Source organism: Acinonyx jubatus, chromosome D3 (genome assembly GCF_027475565.1).
Source record: "Acinonyx jubatus isolate Ajub_Pintada_27869175 chromosome D3, VMU_Ajub_asm_v1.0, whole genome shotgun sequence".
NCBI lineage: Eukaryota > Metazoa > Chordata > Mammalia > Carnivora > Felidae > Acinonyx > Acinonyx jubatus.
Window position 1 is genome coordinate 56,468,861 of NC_069392.1, and position 19,216 is coordinate 56,488,076.

The 19,216-nt window shown below is 35.9% G+C and overlaps 1 protein-coding gene and 1 long non-coding RNA gene across 12 annotated transcripts in view; one reads left to right on the plus strand and one right to left on the minus strand.

Annotated features, from left to right (window-relative positions):
* The window catches only part of KIAA1328 (KIAA1328 ortholog), a 355,545-nt gene that overhangs the window by 31,978 nt on the left and 304,351 nt on the right, over nucleotides 1–19,216 (plus strand). For all 10 annotated transcript variants that reach the window (XM_053206692.1, XM_027068806.2, XM_027068807.2 and 7 more), the window contains one exon: nucleotides 13,475–13,590. In XM_053206692.1, coding sequence (XP_053062667.1) covers nucleotides 13,475–13,590 — 116 coding nt within the window. The remainder of the gene's footprint in view (nucleotides 1–13,474; nucleotides 13,591–19,216) is intronic.
* The window catches only part of LOC128312513 (uncharacterized), a 93,520-nt gene that overhangs the window by 31,550 nt on the left and 42,754 nt on the right, over nucleotides 1–19,216 (minus strand). The window lies entirely within an intron of this gene.

A 19,216-nucleotide genomic window follows, 5' to 3' on the forward strand; every position in this document is an offset into this window, starting at 1 on the left:
CCTTGTGTCCTCCGGATCTCACTCTGATTCTGACTCTGCCCCACGTCAATTAATTGTTCAGGAAGAAGAAGGAAAGTGGAAAATGAAGAAGAAAAAGGGAAAATTAAAGCTCAACTTTCATTTGAGAAGAGAAAAAAGTTTTCTCTTTGAGTATAGTTAGATATATTTCCTTGTTCATAAATAAACACACTGTTTTAAATTTGTTGTATACTTTGCTTTCCAAATCATGTCATATAAGGTAAGACATCTATTTCTTTTCTGTCCTATGTACCTTCTCTGGTACATGGCCTTTTTAACTAAGAGACTTTTGAATAAATAGAAAATGATTTAAAGAGTATTAATAGGGGATTATTAGGAGGCTGAAGTTTTAAAAGTTGTTTTCATTCAAGGTTTTCCAGTAAAAATTAGGTATAAAGAATGAAGATTGCTTCAGTTGTGATAAAGGTCAAACCAAATGCAGAAAGTGTCATAAGATTTGGAAAACCTTATGTAGTCCTATGATCTATTTAAGTATAGCATATTTAAAGAATTTCAGATATTACGCAGATCTATTAACATTAACTTAGGGGAGAAGTCACTGAGAGTGTTTTAGCACCTCAAACTGGTCATTAACAGCATATTTTCAAAATCATGTTCACTAGCTCTCAGCACAATATACAAAACAAATAGCATGTTTTTCAATTACAAGGTGACATACAATATAAAGGTAAAATGATACTGTAGCTTCTTTAAAATGGTGCCTTTGAGGTGAAAAGCACCCTTTAAAAAGCATAGGCTTTTTTTTTTTTTTTTAATAAACACATGGCCTCAACTTTAAAAATGTTAGTGGAAAACCCTTTGTGTTTAAATTCCAAGACTGGCTTATCTATATCTTGGAGGGATCCATTAAAAATCTAGCTGTGAGGTCCTTTATAGTCAATATCTTTGTTGGTGCTATGGATGAAAGAATCAAAAAGATGCCTATAAGATTTATTGATATTTTTCAACAAGAATAAATGTTAATAGAAGATATAAATAAAATTCAGAGTTGGCATAATAGGTTGAAAAATGGATTCATTCAAACAGGATAAAAGACAGTAGTGACAAGTACAGGTTATTATATGTCTAAGGATAAAAATAAATTAGAAATTCATTTTAGAGACAGACTCACTGGTTAGGCCCAGTACATAAAGAAAAATACATGGTTCATAGTTAAATTTAACCTGAACATGAGCAAGCAATATTGTGCTATTTGGCAAGGAAACAAGTAGATTAAAAAAGAGAAAAAACTGGTGTAAGTTTTTAATAATCTTTAGATGTGTCCTTAATAATCTGTATATGCACAGGGAACTTTTTCACTTGTGTTAAGTACACTGATAAAAGAATAGAATAAAAATACAAATCCAAATTTACAAGCTATTGGAAAATAGATACCACAGAGATAAATTAGGAGTGTTATGAATTATTTAGTTTGTGGAGGAGAGTGTAAGACATGACTTGATATATGGGTTTCAAGTAAATGAAGGGGTTTCCCTGAGGTGTCCGGCATTGATTTACATTTGCAGAAGGATAAGTGGACTATTGATTGATCTTTCTAGGAGGTATTAGGATAAGAGAGAATTTTTTTGGTTCAAGATTGCTGAATTAAGTGACCTCAGAAAGTCTTTTACAGTAGAATTAATGAATTGTTTGCATAGATGGGAAAAGGAGTGTCATTTTATGGGGACTTGAAAAATGAATGGCTTTGCAAAATATTGTAGTTTCTGCTGAAAGATGGTGACAGTTCTTTATATATGGATATGCATTTTTTTATTGAAACTTTTTAAGATGGGGAGGGTACCATAGACTAATGCAGAAAGTACACTGTCCCACAGTCTTTAAAGGAAAAAAAAGTTTAAAAATAATCTTGGCTACAATTGCAGTTTTTGATGTATATGAGCCATGTTCTAAGAAGCCTAAAAAACCCCCCTCTATTTCATGTCCTATGCCTACAGTGTCGAATAATGCATGGTTCCCCAGTGCATACTTGTGCACTAACTCATTTGAGGACAGGGTTCTTTTTTAAGCTCAGATACTTTGATTTTTCCCAGAGGACAGTTTGCTATTTCTACTTGCCATTTCTTAGAAGAAAAATAGAAAGTGTAGCGCCATTAGTTTCCCATTGTAAAATGAGTAGATCATTATTATTTTATATTTATTCTGGTCTTTTATTTTTTGAAACTAATCATAATTTTTTGGTCGTAATTAAATGTACATTGCAGTATAATAAGAAAATTAGACTTTAATTTTTCAGGGGCTTTTATGCTTTCCTGTTTGAAGCCTCTGTGAATTTTTTTTTTTTTTTTGCATAAATAGTATTTATGTTGGATGGTATAATGTTTCAAGACAAGATAAGGAACTTTTCACTTTAGGTAGAAAGGCAGTCTTTGAACTTCAATGTATCGTGACCCTGCAGAACAGTTAGTATGCCAAAATTCATTTTCACATTGTCTATTCTGAACTCTACAATTCAAAGAATGTTTTTTTAAGTGACTAGCATACACTCGACAGTCTTTTTAATGGTTCTTCTGGCCAGATACTGCTTCCTAAAAGAGGTTAATTTTTCTATAGCATTCTTTCCCCTTATGCATGGCATAATGTTATATGCATCAGTTTATCTTTTAACATTAATAAATATTATAGTAGTTCTGTGGGTTATCATTTAATACTGTGGTCATTTATGTTGTTAAAGTTTTTCCATCTTTGAAAATTGGGAGGGCATGTTAGTAAAATAAGAGCATTAAAAAATAAACTGAGGCATACTACATTTTTAAGACTCAGTTTTAGCAAAAATCAATTCAAATCAGGCAGCCTAGAACCAGAAGTATTAGGAACCCTCCACCAATAGGAGCTAGGGGAGAGACTTTTACAGAGAACAGGTGGAAGAAGTCAGGGAAAGTATTTGCCAGGCGTTAAGATAAGCCATTGCCTTATTTGGGAATGGCTAGGTGGCTGTTCCAGATGGATTGTTCTTAGGTTTTGATTTCTTAACCTTGAGGCATTATAGGTGTAAGTTTTGGTTTGCTTACTTAGGCTGGTAAGGCATTAAAGCCACCTCAGTCTAATTGCCTCCTGTTGAATTATTTTAATAAAAGCAAAATGAAATAAATATGTAAGTACATATAAATGATTATGTAGGTAGGTCTAAGTGACTGTAGAGGATGTTGCTCCTAACCTTATATTATAAAAGGGAAAAAAAGAAGAGGCAAGGAAAGAAAGCAAGAAAGGTGAAACCAATGTGAAACAAACTCAGGACATTTCTTGAAACAATCAAAGAGCTCAATTTGCAAAGCAACCATAACCTGAAATCTCAAGAGAGACATGTGCGTACAGGGAAAGATGAAGTGTGAGCACTAGCTTACCTGGGACAGGCACAGCTGGCAGTGGGTAAGGACATTTCAGCTGCAATAGGTAACAAATTGATGGAGAGCAAATGTGGGCAGGAGAGAGTGGGGAGCCCTCTGGAGCATCAAATATAGATGGAGCTTGAACTGTCTTGCAGACGTTTTCTCCATAAGCCCTACTTGATGAGAGCCCTGATAAAGCATTTCTCTTGGTGTAGGCCTGGGAGAGGGGAACAACAGTTGCTATGGAAAGGACACAAATGTGTCCTAGGTCCTGCTTTTGTATCTCTCCTATGTAGCAAAACCCATAAGGTCAGAAAGGGGGAGTACCATAAACTGTAGTCCTTAGGGCACTAGTAGAAACCACTGAAGCTGGGGGTGGGGGAAAATAACCTCAGGGGATTACAGGGTTACATCTCAGAATTGCAGTTTCAGAACTACAATATAGAGGAGAGAGAGGAACACTTTTAAACCGGCTAACATTCCAATTAGCACAGCTCTAATTAGAATAACGGAGAACTCCACCCCAACCCAGATCCCCACCAACAGGCTAACCAGTGTCTAGTAAAAGTAACAGTTGAATAGTGATGAGAAAGAAACTCACAAAACACAAAACCCCTAGGATGGAAGACACAGAGCCGAGGGTACAGCAGACACTGAGAAAAACATCTGGTCCACGTGAAAAGAAGTTATACCTAGGGGAATTTGAAGCCTCTGCTGCTTGGAGGGTAGCCACTGCAACAGTAAACATCAAAACTGCCTAACTTCTGATTAAATAAACAATTCCTGCACTGAAAACCTAACCAAAGGGAAGGTCTGCCCATTTTCAAGTATAGAAATTATTTGCCTCAGTCTTTACTGACCTCTCCAAGATATCCAGATGTCAATAAAATTCTGAGCATTTGAAAAGACCAGGGAAAATGTGAAAAGAGGCAAAGCAACAGAAGCAGATGCAGTTGGAATGATCTGATGAGGAATTTAAAATAACTGATTAATATGTTAAAATCTGTATTATCTATGGCTGCCTAACATTATCACAAAATATTAGCCATTTAAAATACTAGAGATCTTTTTTCTTTCTTTCTTTCTTTCTTTCTTTCTTTCTTTCTTTCTTTCTTTCTTTCTTTCTTTTTTTTTTTTTTTTAATAGAGACCCTATTGTTTGAGAGGATTGGCGAGGCCCAGTCTTAATCTTTTCACAGTGCCTTTTATATGACTCTCTTGCATCAATTTTGATCTTTCTAAGGTCTTAACAAGTTACACCCCTGACTTTATCTCTACAGCTTGTTTTTCCAGGTAGTGTCTTGGATTTGAAATTTATTTTGAATACGTGTCTTACTTTTATCATGTTTGCTATTTGGAAAGGTTGAGAAATCCTGATTCATTTTGGTTTAATATTGTCTTGCCTTGAATTTATCTTTTCTCCTCCCAATTCACCACAAGCACCAGGAAGAAACTAGGCAGCACCTTCAACACTTGGAAATCTCCTTGGATATTTTTGTGGCCCACTTCATTAGGCCCATATCCTACTTTCCACATTACTAAAAATGTCGGTACACTCCCTGCTACCATATGCAATGCTTCCCCTTTCTTCAATTTCCAGTAATATCTTTCTGACACTGCTTTTTTCAGTTCCTTACTGGCTGTTGGCCGAAGGCCTCCCTCCATTCCTTGTTTCAAAGGCTTCTCCATGTGGTAGTTTACGACTAGGCAACTGGCTTCTACCAGAGTGAGCAAGAGTAATCAAGACCTATCTTTTGTAATCTATCTTTTGTAACCTATCTTTTGTAATCTAATCTCAGAAGTGACATCCAGTCAGTTTTGAGAGTCACTAGGTCCATTCAAGGGGAAGGGATTAAACAAGGATATGAATACCAGGAGATGGGATCACTGGGACCCATTTTACAGGCTAGCTACCATAATAACATTGTGATTTTCCTAAATTTACTTGTGCTAATATATTTTCCATAGATTCCTTAATATTTTCTACATACACACATACATACATACATACATATTATCTGCACATAAAAATTTACTTCCTTCTTTCTTTGCATTTTACTTTCTTTTCTTAACTTATTGGACTGGCTAAGAGCTCCAGTCAGTGTTAAATAGAAGGAGTAATAGCTGACATTCATGTTTTAAGTACAAGGTTAGGGATAGCGTTCTTTTTTCCATCCTTATAGCTATAATAACTATAGGTTTTTATAGATGCTCTTTATTAGATTGAAGAAATTCCATCAGTCCCTAGATTGTAGAGGTTTTTATTGTGAATAGGTTGAATTTTGACAAGTGCTTCCCTGCATTTATAGATGAGCATTTAAGATTTCTCCTTTATTCTCTTAACATGGTGAATTACATCAATTTTCAACTCTTACAGAAGTCTTGCTTTCCTGGGATAAACTCTACTTGGATGTATTATCTTTCTGGATCTTTGGATTTGCTTTGCTAATAATTGTTTTGGGTTTTTTTTTTCAGCTATATTTATTAGATAGATTGGACCCTAATTTTTGTTTTCTATGTCTTTGCCAGATTTTAGTATTAAGATTAGAGCTACTTCATGAAATGAGTATATACTTGAACTAAAAAGAAGTGACTAGTGAGTGGTGGGCCTGGGTAGCTGTTGGTTAAGCTGTCTCTTGATTTCAGCTCAGGTCATGGTCTCATGGTTTGTGAGATAGGCCCCCATTTGGGCTCTGCGCTGACAGTGCAGGGCCTGCTTGGGATTCTCTCCTTCTCTCTGCCCCTCCCTAGCTCACGTGTGTATGTGCACGCGTGCGTGTGTGTGTGTGTGTGTGTGTGCGCGCGAGTGTTCTCTCAAAATAAATGAATAAACATTAAAAAAAAGTAACAAATGACTGTTAGAATGCTAACTTTTTTGAGGTGCACATTTAAACATGAATATAAATGATCAGGTATCCCACCATTTTAGGCATTATATAATTATACTATCTTTTATGCTTTGTTCCTTGGAAAATGTGTTTTATTCTTAGCGTTTTAAAAACAATATGCATTTTTATTATTTAGCTGACCCATTTATCACTTGATGTAGACATTTGGGTTGTTTCTATTTTCTGGCTCTTATGAATAATAGCTATAAACATTTGTATGAAAGTTTTATGTGAACATGTATTTTCATTTCTCTTGGGTGTATTAGGAGCGGAATTGCTGAGTCATATGGTAACTCTATGTTTAACTTTTTGAGGAGCTGCCAGACTACTTTCCAAAGTGGCTGCATCATTTTACATTCCTACCTGCAATCTATGAGGGTTCCAGTTTCTCCGCAGCTTTGTCAACATTTGTTATTATCTGTCTTTTCAATTATGTTTTCGTAGTGGTTTTGAAGTGCTGTCTAATTGTTTTGATTTGCATTTACCTAACGGCTAATGATGTTGAACAACTTTTCATGTCCTTTTTGGCTATTTGTGTTTCTTCTTTGAAGCCGTGTCTATTCAGATGCTTCAAATTGGGTTGTCTTTTGGGGTGCCTGGGTGGCTCAGTCAGTTAAGCATCCGACTTCAGCTCAGGTCATGATATCATGGTTCGTGGGTTCGAGCCCTGTGTCAGGCTCTGTGCTGACAGCTCAGAGCCTGGAACCTGCTTTGGATTCTGTGTCTCCGTCTCTCTCTCTCCTCCTCCCCCACTCATGCTCTGTCTCTCTCTGAAAAATAAATAAACATTAAAAGTTTTTTTCAAAATAAATTGGGTTGTCTTTTTAGTGTTGAGTTTTTGGGAGTTTTTGATATACTGTATTCAAGTCCCTTATCAGATACATTATTTTGAAAATTTTTATCCATTCTGTGCATTGTTTTTCACTTTTTTGATGGGGTCATTTGAAACACAAAAGTTTTTAATTTTGATGAAGTCTGTTTTTCTTTTGTAGATTGTTTTTTGATGTCCTACATATCTTAGAAGCCATTGCCTAATCCAAGATCACAAAGATGTATACATTTTTTTTCTTCCAGGAGTTTATAGTTTTAGCTCTTACATTTTAGTCTTTGATTCAGGAAGTGTTAATTTTTTTATGTGGCATGAGGTAAGGGCCCAATTTTATTCTTTTGCGTGTGGATAGGAAGTTGTACCAGCGCCATTTGTTGAAAAGACTATTCTTTCTCTTCGATTTTGTTGGTATCCTGGTTGAAAAATCAAGGTACCATATGGAAGGTGAATATTTATTTATATTCCATTGTTCTCTACGTCCATCTTCATGCAAGTACTACACTGTCATGATTACTATAGGTTTGTACTAAGTTTTAAAATTGGAAAGTATGGGTTCTCCATGTTTTTCTCCTTTTTCAGGAATATTTTAGATATTCTGGGTCCCTTTCATTTCCAGATGACTTCTGTAGTTGGGTCAGCTTGTCAATTTTTGCAAGTAAGCCAGCCGAGATTTTGAAAAAGATTGAGTTGAATCTGAAGGGTAATCCTAACAATATTGTCTTCCAGTCATGAACATGGAATGCCTTTCCATTTATTTAGGTCTTTAATTTATTTTAATAATGTTTTTTAGTTTTCAGTGAACAAGTGTTGAAAAATCCTGCTGAATTTATTCCTTTATACTTGATTTTTCTTGACGCAAATGTAGTCGGAATTGTTTCCTTGATTTCTTTTGGGAGTTACTTACTTCTAGTATATAAACATATATTTGATTTTTGTACATTGATCATGTATCCTGTAACCCTGCTGAACTCCTTCATTAATTTTTGTAGTGTTTTAGTGGACTTCTTAGATTTTCTATATCTAGAAGCATGTCATGTGCAATAGAGATGGTTTTACTACTTTTAGGATCTATATGCTTTTTATTTCTTTTTTCCTAATTAATTTCCCTAGCTATAATCTCTAGTACAACATGAACTGAAGTGGCGAGACCAGACATCTTTGTCTTATTCATGATCATAGAGGGAAAGCATTCAGTCTTTTCCAATTAGATATGGTATATTAGATGTGGGCTTTTCATAAATAGTATATTTTTAGGTTGAGGAAGTTCCCTTGTCTTTCTGTTTTTTGAGTTATTATTTTTTTAATCATGAATCATGGTTGGATTTTTTCGAGCACTTTTCCACATCTACTTAGATAATCATGTGGGTTTTGTTTAATGTATTGATATGGTGTATTAAATTAATTGATATTTGAGTGTTAAACCAACTTTTAATTCCTGGGATCAATCCCATTTGGCCACGATGTATAATCTTTTTGTTATGTTTCTGGATTCTGTTTGCTAGCATTTTGTTGAGGATTTGTGCATCTGTGTTCATTTGATATTACTCTGTTGTTCTCAGAGCCCTTTTGACATAGCTTGGTATGTCTCTGATTTCTTAAAGCACCTGTGTTCCTTCAGACGGTACATTTAAAATAACAGCCAATGTACCTGAGTGGCTCAGTCGGTTAAGTGTCCACTTTCCGCTCAGGCCATGATCTCACGGTTCATGAGTTTGAGCCCCACATCAAGCTCTGCACTAACAGTGCGGAGCCTGCTTCGGATCTTCTATCCTCCTCTCTCTCAACCCCTCCTCACCCACCCCTCTCAAAAGTAAACATTTAAAAATTACTTTAATAAATAGAAAAATAAAATAACAGCCAAATGTTAAAATTTGTAAAGATGGCCTTAAGGTAATTGCACTGAAATATTTTTAATGATGATAGCTTTTTTCCCCACTTTGTGTTTACTTCAGTTTGAAAACAGTATGTCTCTTTCTGTTTGCCAGATGTCCTATGAAATCTGTTCTTTCCTTCTCTAAAGCTTACCAGGTTGATATACAGAATTTATAAATTAGAACCCACATCCCCAGCTTCCAAACACAAGACATTAAACAGGGCAAGAAATTTATCTGGTTGACCATTCGATGAGCTGTAATTCTCTTTAAAATACAAGCTTTGCTGCCTTGACCTTGTCTTTCACATTAGTGTAAAAGTACCCATTCCTGGAGAATACGGAAGAACACCAAGGTTATGCAAAACCATAAAATAAATCTTTTACTAAAAAATCAGCTTTTAGAAAATGAAGAATAGATGAGTGTGGGAAAACTTTTTATATTAAAACAGAAAATATTGTTTTATATGGGAAAATACAAAATATGCAGCGATGTTTAAGCTGAAATGTAAGACTTCGAAGAAATTAAGTACTTTTGGCACAATTTTCAGTTCAACCGTGAAGAATATGAAGGATAATGAATATCCTTCATTATCTAAGGATATAAATTATTCTCTATTGATAGATAAGAGTATATTTTGTGGAGGTTTAAAAAAAATTTTTTAATGTTTATTTGTGAGAGAGAGAGATAGAGTGTGAACAGGGGAGGGGCAGAGAGAGAGGGAGAGAGAGGGAGACATAGAAGCCAAAACAGGCTCCAGGCTCTGGCTGTCAGCACAGCCTAATGTGGGGCTGGAACTCAGGAATAGTGAGATCACGACCTGAGCTGAAGTTGGACTCTTAACCAACTGAGCCACCCAGGTGCCCCTATTTTGTGGAAGTTTTTAAGGAATACTCTGAGGTGTTAAATAAATGCCAAAAATGGTGATTTCTTCATGAACAGACTGTTGTCCTCCTTGTTAATAATTAACAAACCACACTGGGACTATTCTCTTGTCCAGTTGTAACTTTTTAATCCTATTAGTCAAATATTTCCCTTCCCTATGTTTAGATTCACATTTTCTTAATTAACTTACTGCTATACTCCACATGAGATAAAGGATTAGGTCTTTTTATGTTACTTTGTGGTCTGTGAATGCTTTGATGAAAAATGTAGATCATGATACCAGATATTTTCTTGTATGTATTCCTCAAGGGAAATATTATTGAACATAAATTAAACAAGAAGACAGATTTCAGAGTGGGTATCAAATCTGGAGGCTGTTTTATTGGTAATTCCTCTGCATTTAAAGGTTGTATTAATATATGTGCTCATATTAACTAGGTTAATAGGCCACAAAGAAGCCGTACATATCTTTAGATAGGCCTAGAGAAGAAGTGTAGTCCTTTGTGCTTAACACAGCTTAAGTGTATAGTCTTCCAGAGCATAATAATTGCTAAAGAGTAGTCTTATCATAGCAGCAAACAGAAAAGATTAAAATGAAAAAGCCCTGTTTAAGTAGTATAGCAACACATTTTATCAAACATACTCCTAAATTTCGAAGAGTGATTTTTCTGCATAGAGTACCTTAAGTTTTGGGGAAAGCTTATTGTGGACTCTGGCATTATGAGACATATGTATAAACATTTCTGCCCTTACTGATCCTTAGACTTTTCATGGATCTCCTTGAGATCTGACAAAGGAAGTAAGTAAATGTTGGTGAATACCTATATGTTCTGACCTGGCAGGCTCTAGAGATAATGTCTTTGTTTAGTTTAATGTTAAGGTAAATTTGGCATTCTACCTTTTTTTTTTTTTTTTAAACTGTTTTTATGACTCTGGTACATTACTTGCTGAAAAGACAAATCTTTGGGCTGTTCTTTATATTTGTATGACTTTTATGAATAGTCTTGAAATGATAGAGAACCATTGTTAGGTTTCTTTTGGGTACCCTGTAACTGGCTAAAGTTACTTTGATTATTTTTTTTTTCTATAGTAGGCTTTGAGTAAATTTTTAATAAGTAAAAAAATAAATATTTGCTTATCTACTTATGAATTTTCCTCTTTAGTCTTGTTTAAGATTTTACCAATCTAAATAGGGAGAGATTTTGCTACATATTTTCTCACCTTGACAGTTTTTGTTCTCTCCTTACAATATATAGCATCACTTAATCCATCTTTTTTTTCTTAAGTTTATTTATTTTTTAATCTCTACACCCAGTGTGGGGCTCAAACTCATGATCCTGAGATCAAGAGTTGCATGCTCTTCCAACTGAGCCAGCCAGGTGCCCCTCATCTTTATCTTATGCATAATCCTACAGTTTCATCAGTTCTTATGTTTTGCACTATCCTTATGCCAAATTTTGCATGTTTATACTTTTTAATATTTCTCTTAATCTACTTTCTCTCATCCTATGGCTATAACTTTTGCCTAGATTATAGTATTGTATTCCTTGTACCTTGACCAAATGTTTGAGAACTTCTTTCTTATTCCTTTACAAATGCTCTCCATGTTTATGAAGGACACATATACAGTATCAGGATATTTAGAGTATAGCGAAGGAAATAATAGAACTTTAGCTCAAGAGAATTTTAAAAAATGCCTGATCTAGTCTAGCTTTTTTTCTTTATGAGGAAGAATAATGATGTTCAGAGAAATTAGCACAGTTTTCCAATGTCTCCATGTATACATGATTTTCTACTTTATAACTTGGGAGTTTACCTGATTTGGAACCGTTTTTTGACAAAAATGTTTCAGAAGCTGGTTGACAGATTGAAATTTGGGTGGTAGAAATAGTTAATGGTTCAAATGTTTGACAATTCTAGAAAAACTGAGAGGTGGCGGGATTACTGTGAAAGATAGTGCAAGTGTGCTTGACAGTGACGACAACAAAGGGGAAGGCCCTGGAAAGGGATGGCAACAATGGAGGCAAGTTAACCTGAGACCAGAGGATAAATCGTCATCTTGTGTATATTTGTTTAGTTGTCTGGGTTCCTTGTACTTGTAATCAATTTTAGAGATTACCCTCATAGAAGGAAGGGCCTGAATCCCATTCATGGGCCCAATAGTATGCTGAGCATGAATAACAGGAGTTGGGAAAATGATTTTAATGTCATGATGAGGAAGAAGAAATAAACCTATTTTTTTGTACACTATTGTGTGTCGTGCACTTTCACACAAATTATTCAAAGATGAGATGCAATCAACTCAAACTTCAAAATTCTAATTTTCATTCTGTTATCTCATTGATTTCAAGTAGAGCGGGGGTCTAGAAGGAAGTAAATTTAGGAGCCCAAAGGAATCCCTGTGGATCTCACTTACACATATTGCTGTATGATCTTGTAGGATAAATGTTTTGGAGGAATAAGCACCAGTAGCAGAACTCAGGGCTAACATCTCTGTGCACAGAGTAACATGAAAATTAGGGCTGTCGTTTTAAGATAAGTTTTCACTGCCCCTCCCCCACACCTGCTGTGTGTGTCTCTCTCAAAAATAAATAAACAGTTTTAAAAATTTTTTTAAAAAGCGGGTGGGGGCGGTTCCTGGGTGGCTCAGTTGGTTAAGCATCCAACTTCTGCTCAGGTCATGATCTCAAGGTTTGTGGGTTCGAGCCCTGTGCTCGAGCTCTGTGCTGACAGCTCAAAGCCTGGAGCCCACTTCAGATTCTGTGTCTCTCTTTCCCCCTGCCCCTACCCCACTCCTGCTCTGTCTCTCTCTCTCTCTCTCTCTCTCTCTCAAAAATAAACAAACATTAAAAAAAACTAAGATAAGGTTTAATGTTATTGCTGATTAATTGGGTTTTTAAATGATTTCCTCCCTCTGCTCTTGTCAGAAACCATCACCTCTTTCTGGTAGGATTGAGTTGGAATACTTTTCAGTTAAACATTAAGGATACAGATTTTTTTTTTGGTCAGTTTTTTTTTTAACACTTTTTAATTCTTTTTGTACTAAGAATAATTGTAATGTAAACCTTTTTTTTTAAGTTAATACCCTCTTTTTATTCCAGTCTAGTTATTTATATGCTACTGAGGAATGCAAGGTATCAGTTCCAAGGAAAAGAGTAAAATTGCCTATGTATATTTAATGAAGTGTTTAAGAGATATATAGATTTTTATTTCATTGACAGGATTTATATAAAAATATTAAAAAGATCCGAATAAAAATAAAGTGATTGTGCCTGTTTTGGTAAGAAATGAAACTGTGTTTTAAAAATTGAATATTTTTCTGTCCTGGTTGCAACTGGGAGCCTATTTTCTATTTAGGACTTTCCACATTTAAGATACTTCTGATGACTGGGAACATTTTTGATATAAAAATCATGTTCATATTTTATTACAAAGGTATGCACGATTGCCTCATGAAAGGTTAATTTAAAAAAACAAAAAAGAAAAAGCAAAGAGTGACCCTGAAGATACTGAAGAGTATCCCTGAAGAAATCAGCACACTTCTGGAAGAAATCTAGTTTTGGTAAATGACAGCTATATGCACATATTTTATCTCATCCTCACAGGCATTTTCTTTCCATTTTTGTATTTCTTTCAGAGTAAGTGAAGAAAAGGAAGTGACAGAAGAACGACTCCGAGCTGAGCAGGAATCATTTGAGAAGAAGATCAGGCAGTTGGAGGAACAGAATGAACTGATCATCAAAGAAAGGGAAGATATCCTTTTTGAAAGTCCTCTTTTTTAATGTGCAGAGAGTTTGACTCTTTCATGAAGAAAACGTAAAACTCCAGAGAAATAATTGTTCTAATTTATAACAGGGAATAAATCTGCATGGGTGCCATTTTTAGGCAATCAAAATGACACTTAACAGCATGTGCTGTTGCTTCCTTTGTGCTTGATACGGCCACCCAGCTGTTCTGCTGCTGCTGTTACACTGCGGAGCACAGATTTGTCAAGTAAAAAAGACAGTAAGATGTTTGGGCTTTAAAATGTAGTGTTGGAACTTTCCTAAATTCTGTTCCACTACTGCAGTTGAGCCTGAAACCTCTTTGTGTTTGGTATTCTTTCCAGCTAAAGCTTTGGCAGCCCTAAGGAATTCTACTCTGAAATCATAAAAATAATAAATAATGATAAAAAAATCCATTGTAATTTGTAGGTGTTATAATTGATAGGTGTTTACACTACAGCATAACATCACCAAAATTCTCATGGAGGAGAAGACTATCGGGTCTAGAACTAGAGAGAGGTGTGTGTGTGTGTGTGTGTGTGTGTGTGTGTGTGTAATATAAATACTGCATTATTTGTAAGATACTAAAATAACTTTCAACTTAAGAATTGTACTTTAGGGAATATGTGAGTTAAAATAAGCATATTTATGAAGTTTCTTTCGACTGGGTGGAATTACTTATCTTTAGGTGTTTTTGCAGTGGCGTTGATATATAAGAGAAGTGACTATCCCTAAAACTAGGCTGATGGATCAGCCAGCTAATCTAGTATATGACTACTTGAAGGGACCAGTGTCCTTCCTGTCAATATCATCAGTAACTTGATCATTAATAATTATTTCAAAGACTCTTAAAGTGTCAAAAATAATCCTATATGGACAGTAACTATACCCTTGTGAATACCAGGGAAATAGAAGTGTGAAGATAAATTAATTCACTGGGGGAAAAGCATAAAAATGTAACTGTAAAAGCTGAGTTCTTAACTTCTGTTCTTCTAACAGTGGGAATACATCATTAGAAATTAATCAGAATTTTCAGATTTGATTTGCTGAGTAGAGCATTTTTAAGTTTATTTCCCCACAATCTAGTGGTATACTTTTTCCAGTTATTTATTTTCTGTTTCTTTAGCATTTGCATAATCATCTTGGCTTTTCTCTTTTCTTTGCCTTCATTGACTTTATTGTACCTAGGCTGTCAACTCAGGCTCGACCCTCTTTTGTGATTTTCCTCCTGCTACTTTTCTCTCCCTGGTTAAAGTTAGTGCCATTTGGTCAGAATTTATAACAAACTGTGCTCAGCCACTTTGGGTCCTTCACTTCTTGCAAGGAGTAGTGACTCAGGACTTCCAAGAAAAGGTAGATTAGGAATATTTTCATTTGTAACAAAAATTCACTTTACAGGGTCTATTTTTTCCCATGTAACCACTCTGGAGATAAGTGGCTTCTGGCATTGTTTCAGTGGCTTAAAATTTTCAGCACTGGATCTCTACAGTTCTCTTAGCTTCTTCTAATGGTTGCAGAATGTCAGCTTGTAGAATGTTTGCTCTAATTCCAGATATCAGAGTTGCTCTAAGGCAGGGAGAAAGTGAGGAGGAAGGAATTCTGGCAGTTGTGACTCCAGCTCCTTTTTTAAAAAAATGTAAAAGCTTTCTCAGGGTACTGCCCCTGGTGCCCCCTCACCTCCCCTCCCTCACGCCCCCACCGCCGGCAGTCTTTCATGAGATATTTATTGTCCTGAACTTTATTATATGGCCATGCTAAGCTGCGAGAAGGGCTGAGAAAGTAAGCATTTAACCTGTCCAGTTTATAGAGTGAAAGGCAGCAAGGGAGAAGGGGAATTGGGCATGAAGTCAGCCTTCAACTCTATCTGGTAACAGAATAAGGGAAACCGAAACCACTTTATATATAGTAGGGGGGAGATGATGATGCCTTGGCCTTCCTGGAACAACAACAACAACAAAATCAGTATTGTGTCCAGTGGAATTGGGGTGAGTTGGGGAAATAAGGTGAGAAAGGGAATCAAGGTGAGAAGATTTGAAAGCCTGACCTCAGTTAGGGCCTCATTTATCTGGTAATATGCTTAACCAAATGTGTGGCTTTCTGAAAAGTAAAATCTAATTTCGGTGGACTATTATATTTTAGCACTCTTTGGATCAAGATTAATGGATTTAGTGCTTAAGTCTAAACTCAGCATGGCTATGAGTGTTTTTTTTTCGTCAGCCTAAGTAGTAAGATACCTCAGGTGATTGTAGTAGCACAATTTGTCCTATTTTTCCCATGACTTAGCTCAGGGGTCAGTTAACTACTGCCATGGGCCAAATCCAGTAGGTGCCAGCTAAATCCAGCCCTGCCCATTCATTTATGTATTATGTATGGCTGCTCTTACGGCTCCAGCTGCAAGCTGGGTGGGTGCAACGAAGACCCTGTGGCCCGCATAGCCTAAAATATTTATTTCTGGTTCTCTACAGAAAAGCTTGCTGGGGCACCTGGGTAGCTCAGTCGGTTGAGTGTCTGACTCTTGACTTCAGCCCAGGTCATGATCTTGCGGTTGCTGAGTTTGAGCCCAGGGTCAGTGCAGAGACTGCTAGGAATTCTCTTTCTCTCCCTCTTTCTCTGCCCCTCCCCTGCTCACTCTCTTTCTCTCAAAATAAATAAATAAACTTAAAAAAAAATGTTGCTGACCTCTGATCTGTCTGATAACCTAAAAAGGAAAGGAAAAGGCATGTAAATAAGTCCAAGACTTAGACGGATGTCATAGTTGGATCTATAAAAAGGATTTGACTTGAGCATTTATTATTATTGCGAATGAAGATTGGAGCAAATGTTAGACCATTATCAAAAATCAAAATGGTTTAGTTAATATAATTGGTTTAAGATTTTTTGAATCACCAAAAGATAAGGTGGTATTTGTAGTTGTCAAAGAAGGGAGAAAGGAAGACATGATTGTTTTGTTTTGTTTTGTTTTGTTTTAATACAAAATGATGGAAGAATAACAGGAAACATCATATACATGGTAATTCAGTATGAAAAGTTGAGATAATTTAAGACCTTGAAAGTTTTGACCTTCATATATCCTGAGGTTTTATGTTATTTACTAATACTCTTTGTTTTTAAAATTTTTTTAATTTTTATTTTTTATAATTTACATCCAAATTAGTTAGCATTTGGTGCAATAATGATTTCAGGAGTAGATTCCTTAGTGCCCCTTACCCATTTAGCCCCTCCCCCCTCCCACAGCCCCTCCAGTAACCCTCAGTTTGTTCTCCATATTTATGAGTCTCTTCTGTTTTCTCCCCCTCCCTGGTTTTATATTATTTTTGTTTCCCTTCCCTTATGTTCATCTGTTTTGTCTCTTAAAGTCCTCATATGAGTGAAGTCATATGATTTTTGTCTTTCTCTGACTGACTAACTTGGGAAGATAGGATTTAAAAACAGCGACACCCATGGTTTTTATTTCAAGTAGATTGCTCAGGTGCCAAATCTCCTTTACTAGCATAAACTTGTCAAAGGTTAATATGGACAATTTTACAGTACATAAAACCCTATGAAACTTAGAAACATAAAACAAGGTTATAACTTAAAACAATGTAATTTTAACTACAGATACATTTACCTATCATACATGAATGATTCAGACTCTTTCATATACATGAAATCATATAATTTTAGATCATTTTGCAGTCTGTTTCTGTGTTAGGAACTATATGAATTCTTATTTTTGGAATTTTAAAATGTGTTCTACTAAATTTATAGGGTTTTTGTCTTAAAAGTTCTAATAACTTGATTTATGGCATTATATGAACACAGACCCTTAGTGAAAAAGAGAAAAGATATTTTACATGTTTGCATTTGGACCAGGCTATTGAAGGATTTGCTCTTATAGTAAATAGAGAATTTATTACTAAAACATAAAAATTTTTGTAATTTTTAGTCTTTGAACAAAGCTTATTTCCTGAGAACTTATCTGTGTAAATGAATATGCCATTTACAAAGTCAAGCAGCCTGATGAACCTAGTAGATTTCTGCCTCACTAAATGGGTATGAAGGGAGAGATAAATCTGAAATTTAGAGAGAAATATGTCCAGTAGGAATAGTTCTGACGCATGTTAACACGTAATAGTATAAGACATAGAGAATGTAGGCATTAGAAAAGTTGATTAATATCTGAGCTAATTATATTTTCAGAACATATGTCTCAGGTCAGGATGATATCAAAAGCTTACAGAAGGAAAGTCAAATCTGATGTTTGCTGTTTTAACTGGTGTAGTGAGGGAAGTGATAGAGAAGAAAGCACAGTGGCTTTAGAGACAAAATCCTGCTTTAGTGTTGGTTAGTTGTCTGACCTTGGGAAAGCTACTGAACTCAGTTCTGAGTCTCTGTTTCCTTCTATAATAGGTGGATAGCTAATAATGCTTTCTCATTTCTTTGTCCTTCTTCACTGGGGTTCCGATGGCTTTCATCAGGTTATGCAAGTGTCTAGGCTGTTTCGAGGCCTGTTAGCAGAGTGACAGTGATTTGTTCTCTCCTTTATCTTCTAATGTCTGTGAAAGATGTAATGTCTCTGTACCACTTAGACCTGTCGGGTCCTCATTGGGAGGAAACCAGGTTTGATTTTCCTCTCCCAGAAACCAGACAAATTTTTTTCTCTTCCTGACCTGTTACCATTATCTCTCCGATTAGGACTTAGTAAATTGAAGAGGTCTTTAGAGGTCTTTATAGCTCAGATCCTTGAGCCCATTGCATGGGTGATCATTTTAGAAACCTTGCTCTAGGAAGAAGTAATTTTTTTAAACTTTTTTTTTTAATGTTTATTTTTGAGAGAGAGAGAGCGCGCGCGTGCGCGCAAGCGAGTGGGGGGAAGGGCAGAGAGAGAGGGAGACAGAATCCCAAGCAGGCGCCAGGCTCTGAGCTGTCAGCACAGAGTCTGACATAGAGCTCAAATCCACAAACCATGAGATCTCGACCTGAGTCGCAGTTGGATGCCCAACCGACTGAGCCACCCAGGCGCCCTGTAGGAAAAAAGATTTTTAAATAACTAACCTTAACTTTTTTGAGGAATGTTTTAGAATGAGCCAAGGGTCTTAGTATGTGTGTGCTGAAAATAGATTGGAGAAAATTCATAAGAATTTTATCTAATTATTTAAAAAGAAATCGCTGGTTTGAATAATGGTAATACTTGAGAGGTATTCAAAGCTTCCTATTTAATTATACATCTCCGCTACAGGAGCCAGACTAGCATGATCTGCCATGGTGATCTGTTGGATTTTGCCAAGGATAGGAACCATACTGTAGGAAGCTCTATCCTAGATCTGGGTGCAGTGCTGTTGGGTGGGTAGGGAGGGTAGGGAAGGATAGTAGAAAGAAGTTTCATGAGAAAGGAAATATGTTTCAAAAGAAAGATAAGTTTCTCCTTTCTAATTGACTTTTCTGGCCCATTATAAGAGAAGACAGAAGATGCTCTAGTCTTAGAAATGGTTTTGGGAGGATAAAAATTCTAACCTTAAAATGAGGATTATAGCAGAGGAGGGGGTGCTTTGGTGTTTGGTAGTGTCATATACAAATACAGCTAAAGTACATTGCCATACACCTTATCAGCTCTGGTGAATCTTGGCCTTTCT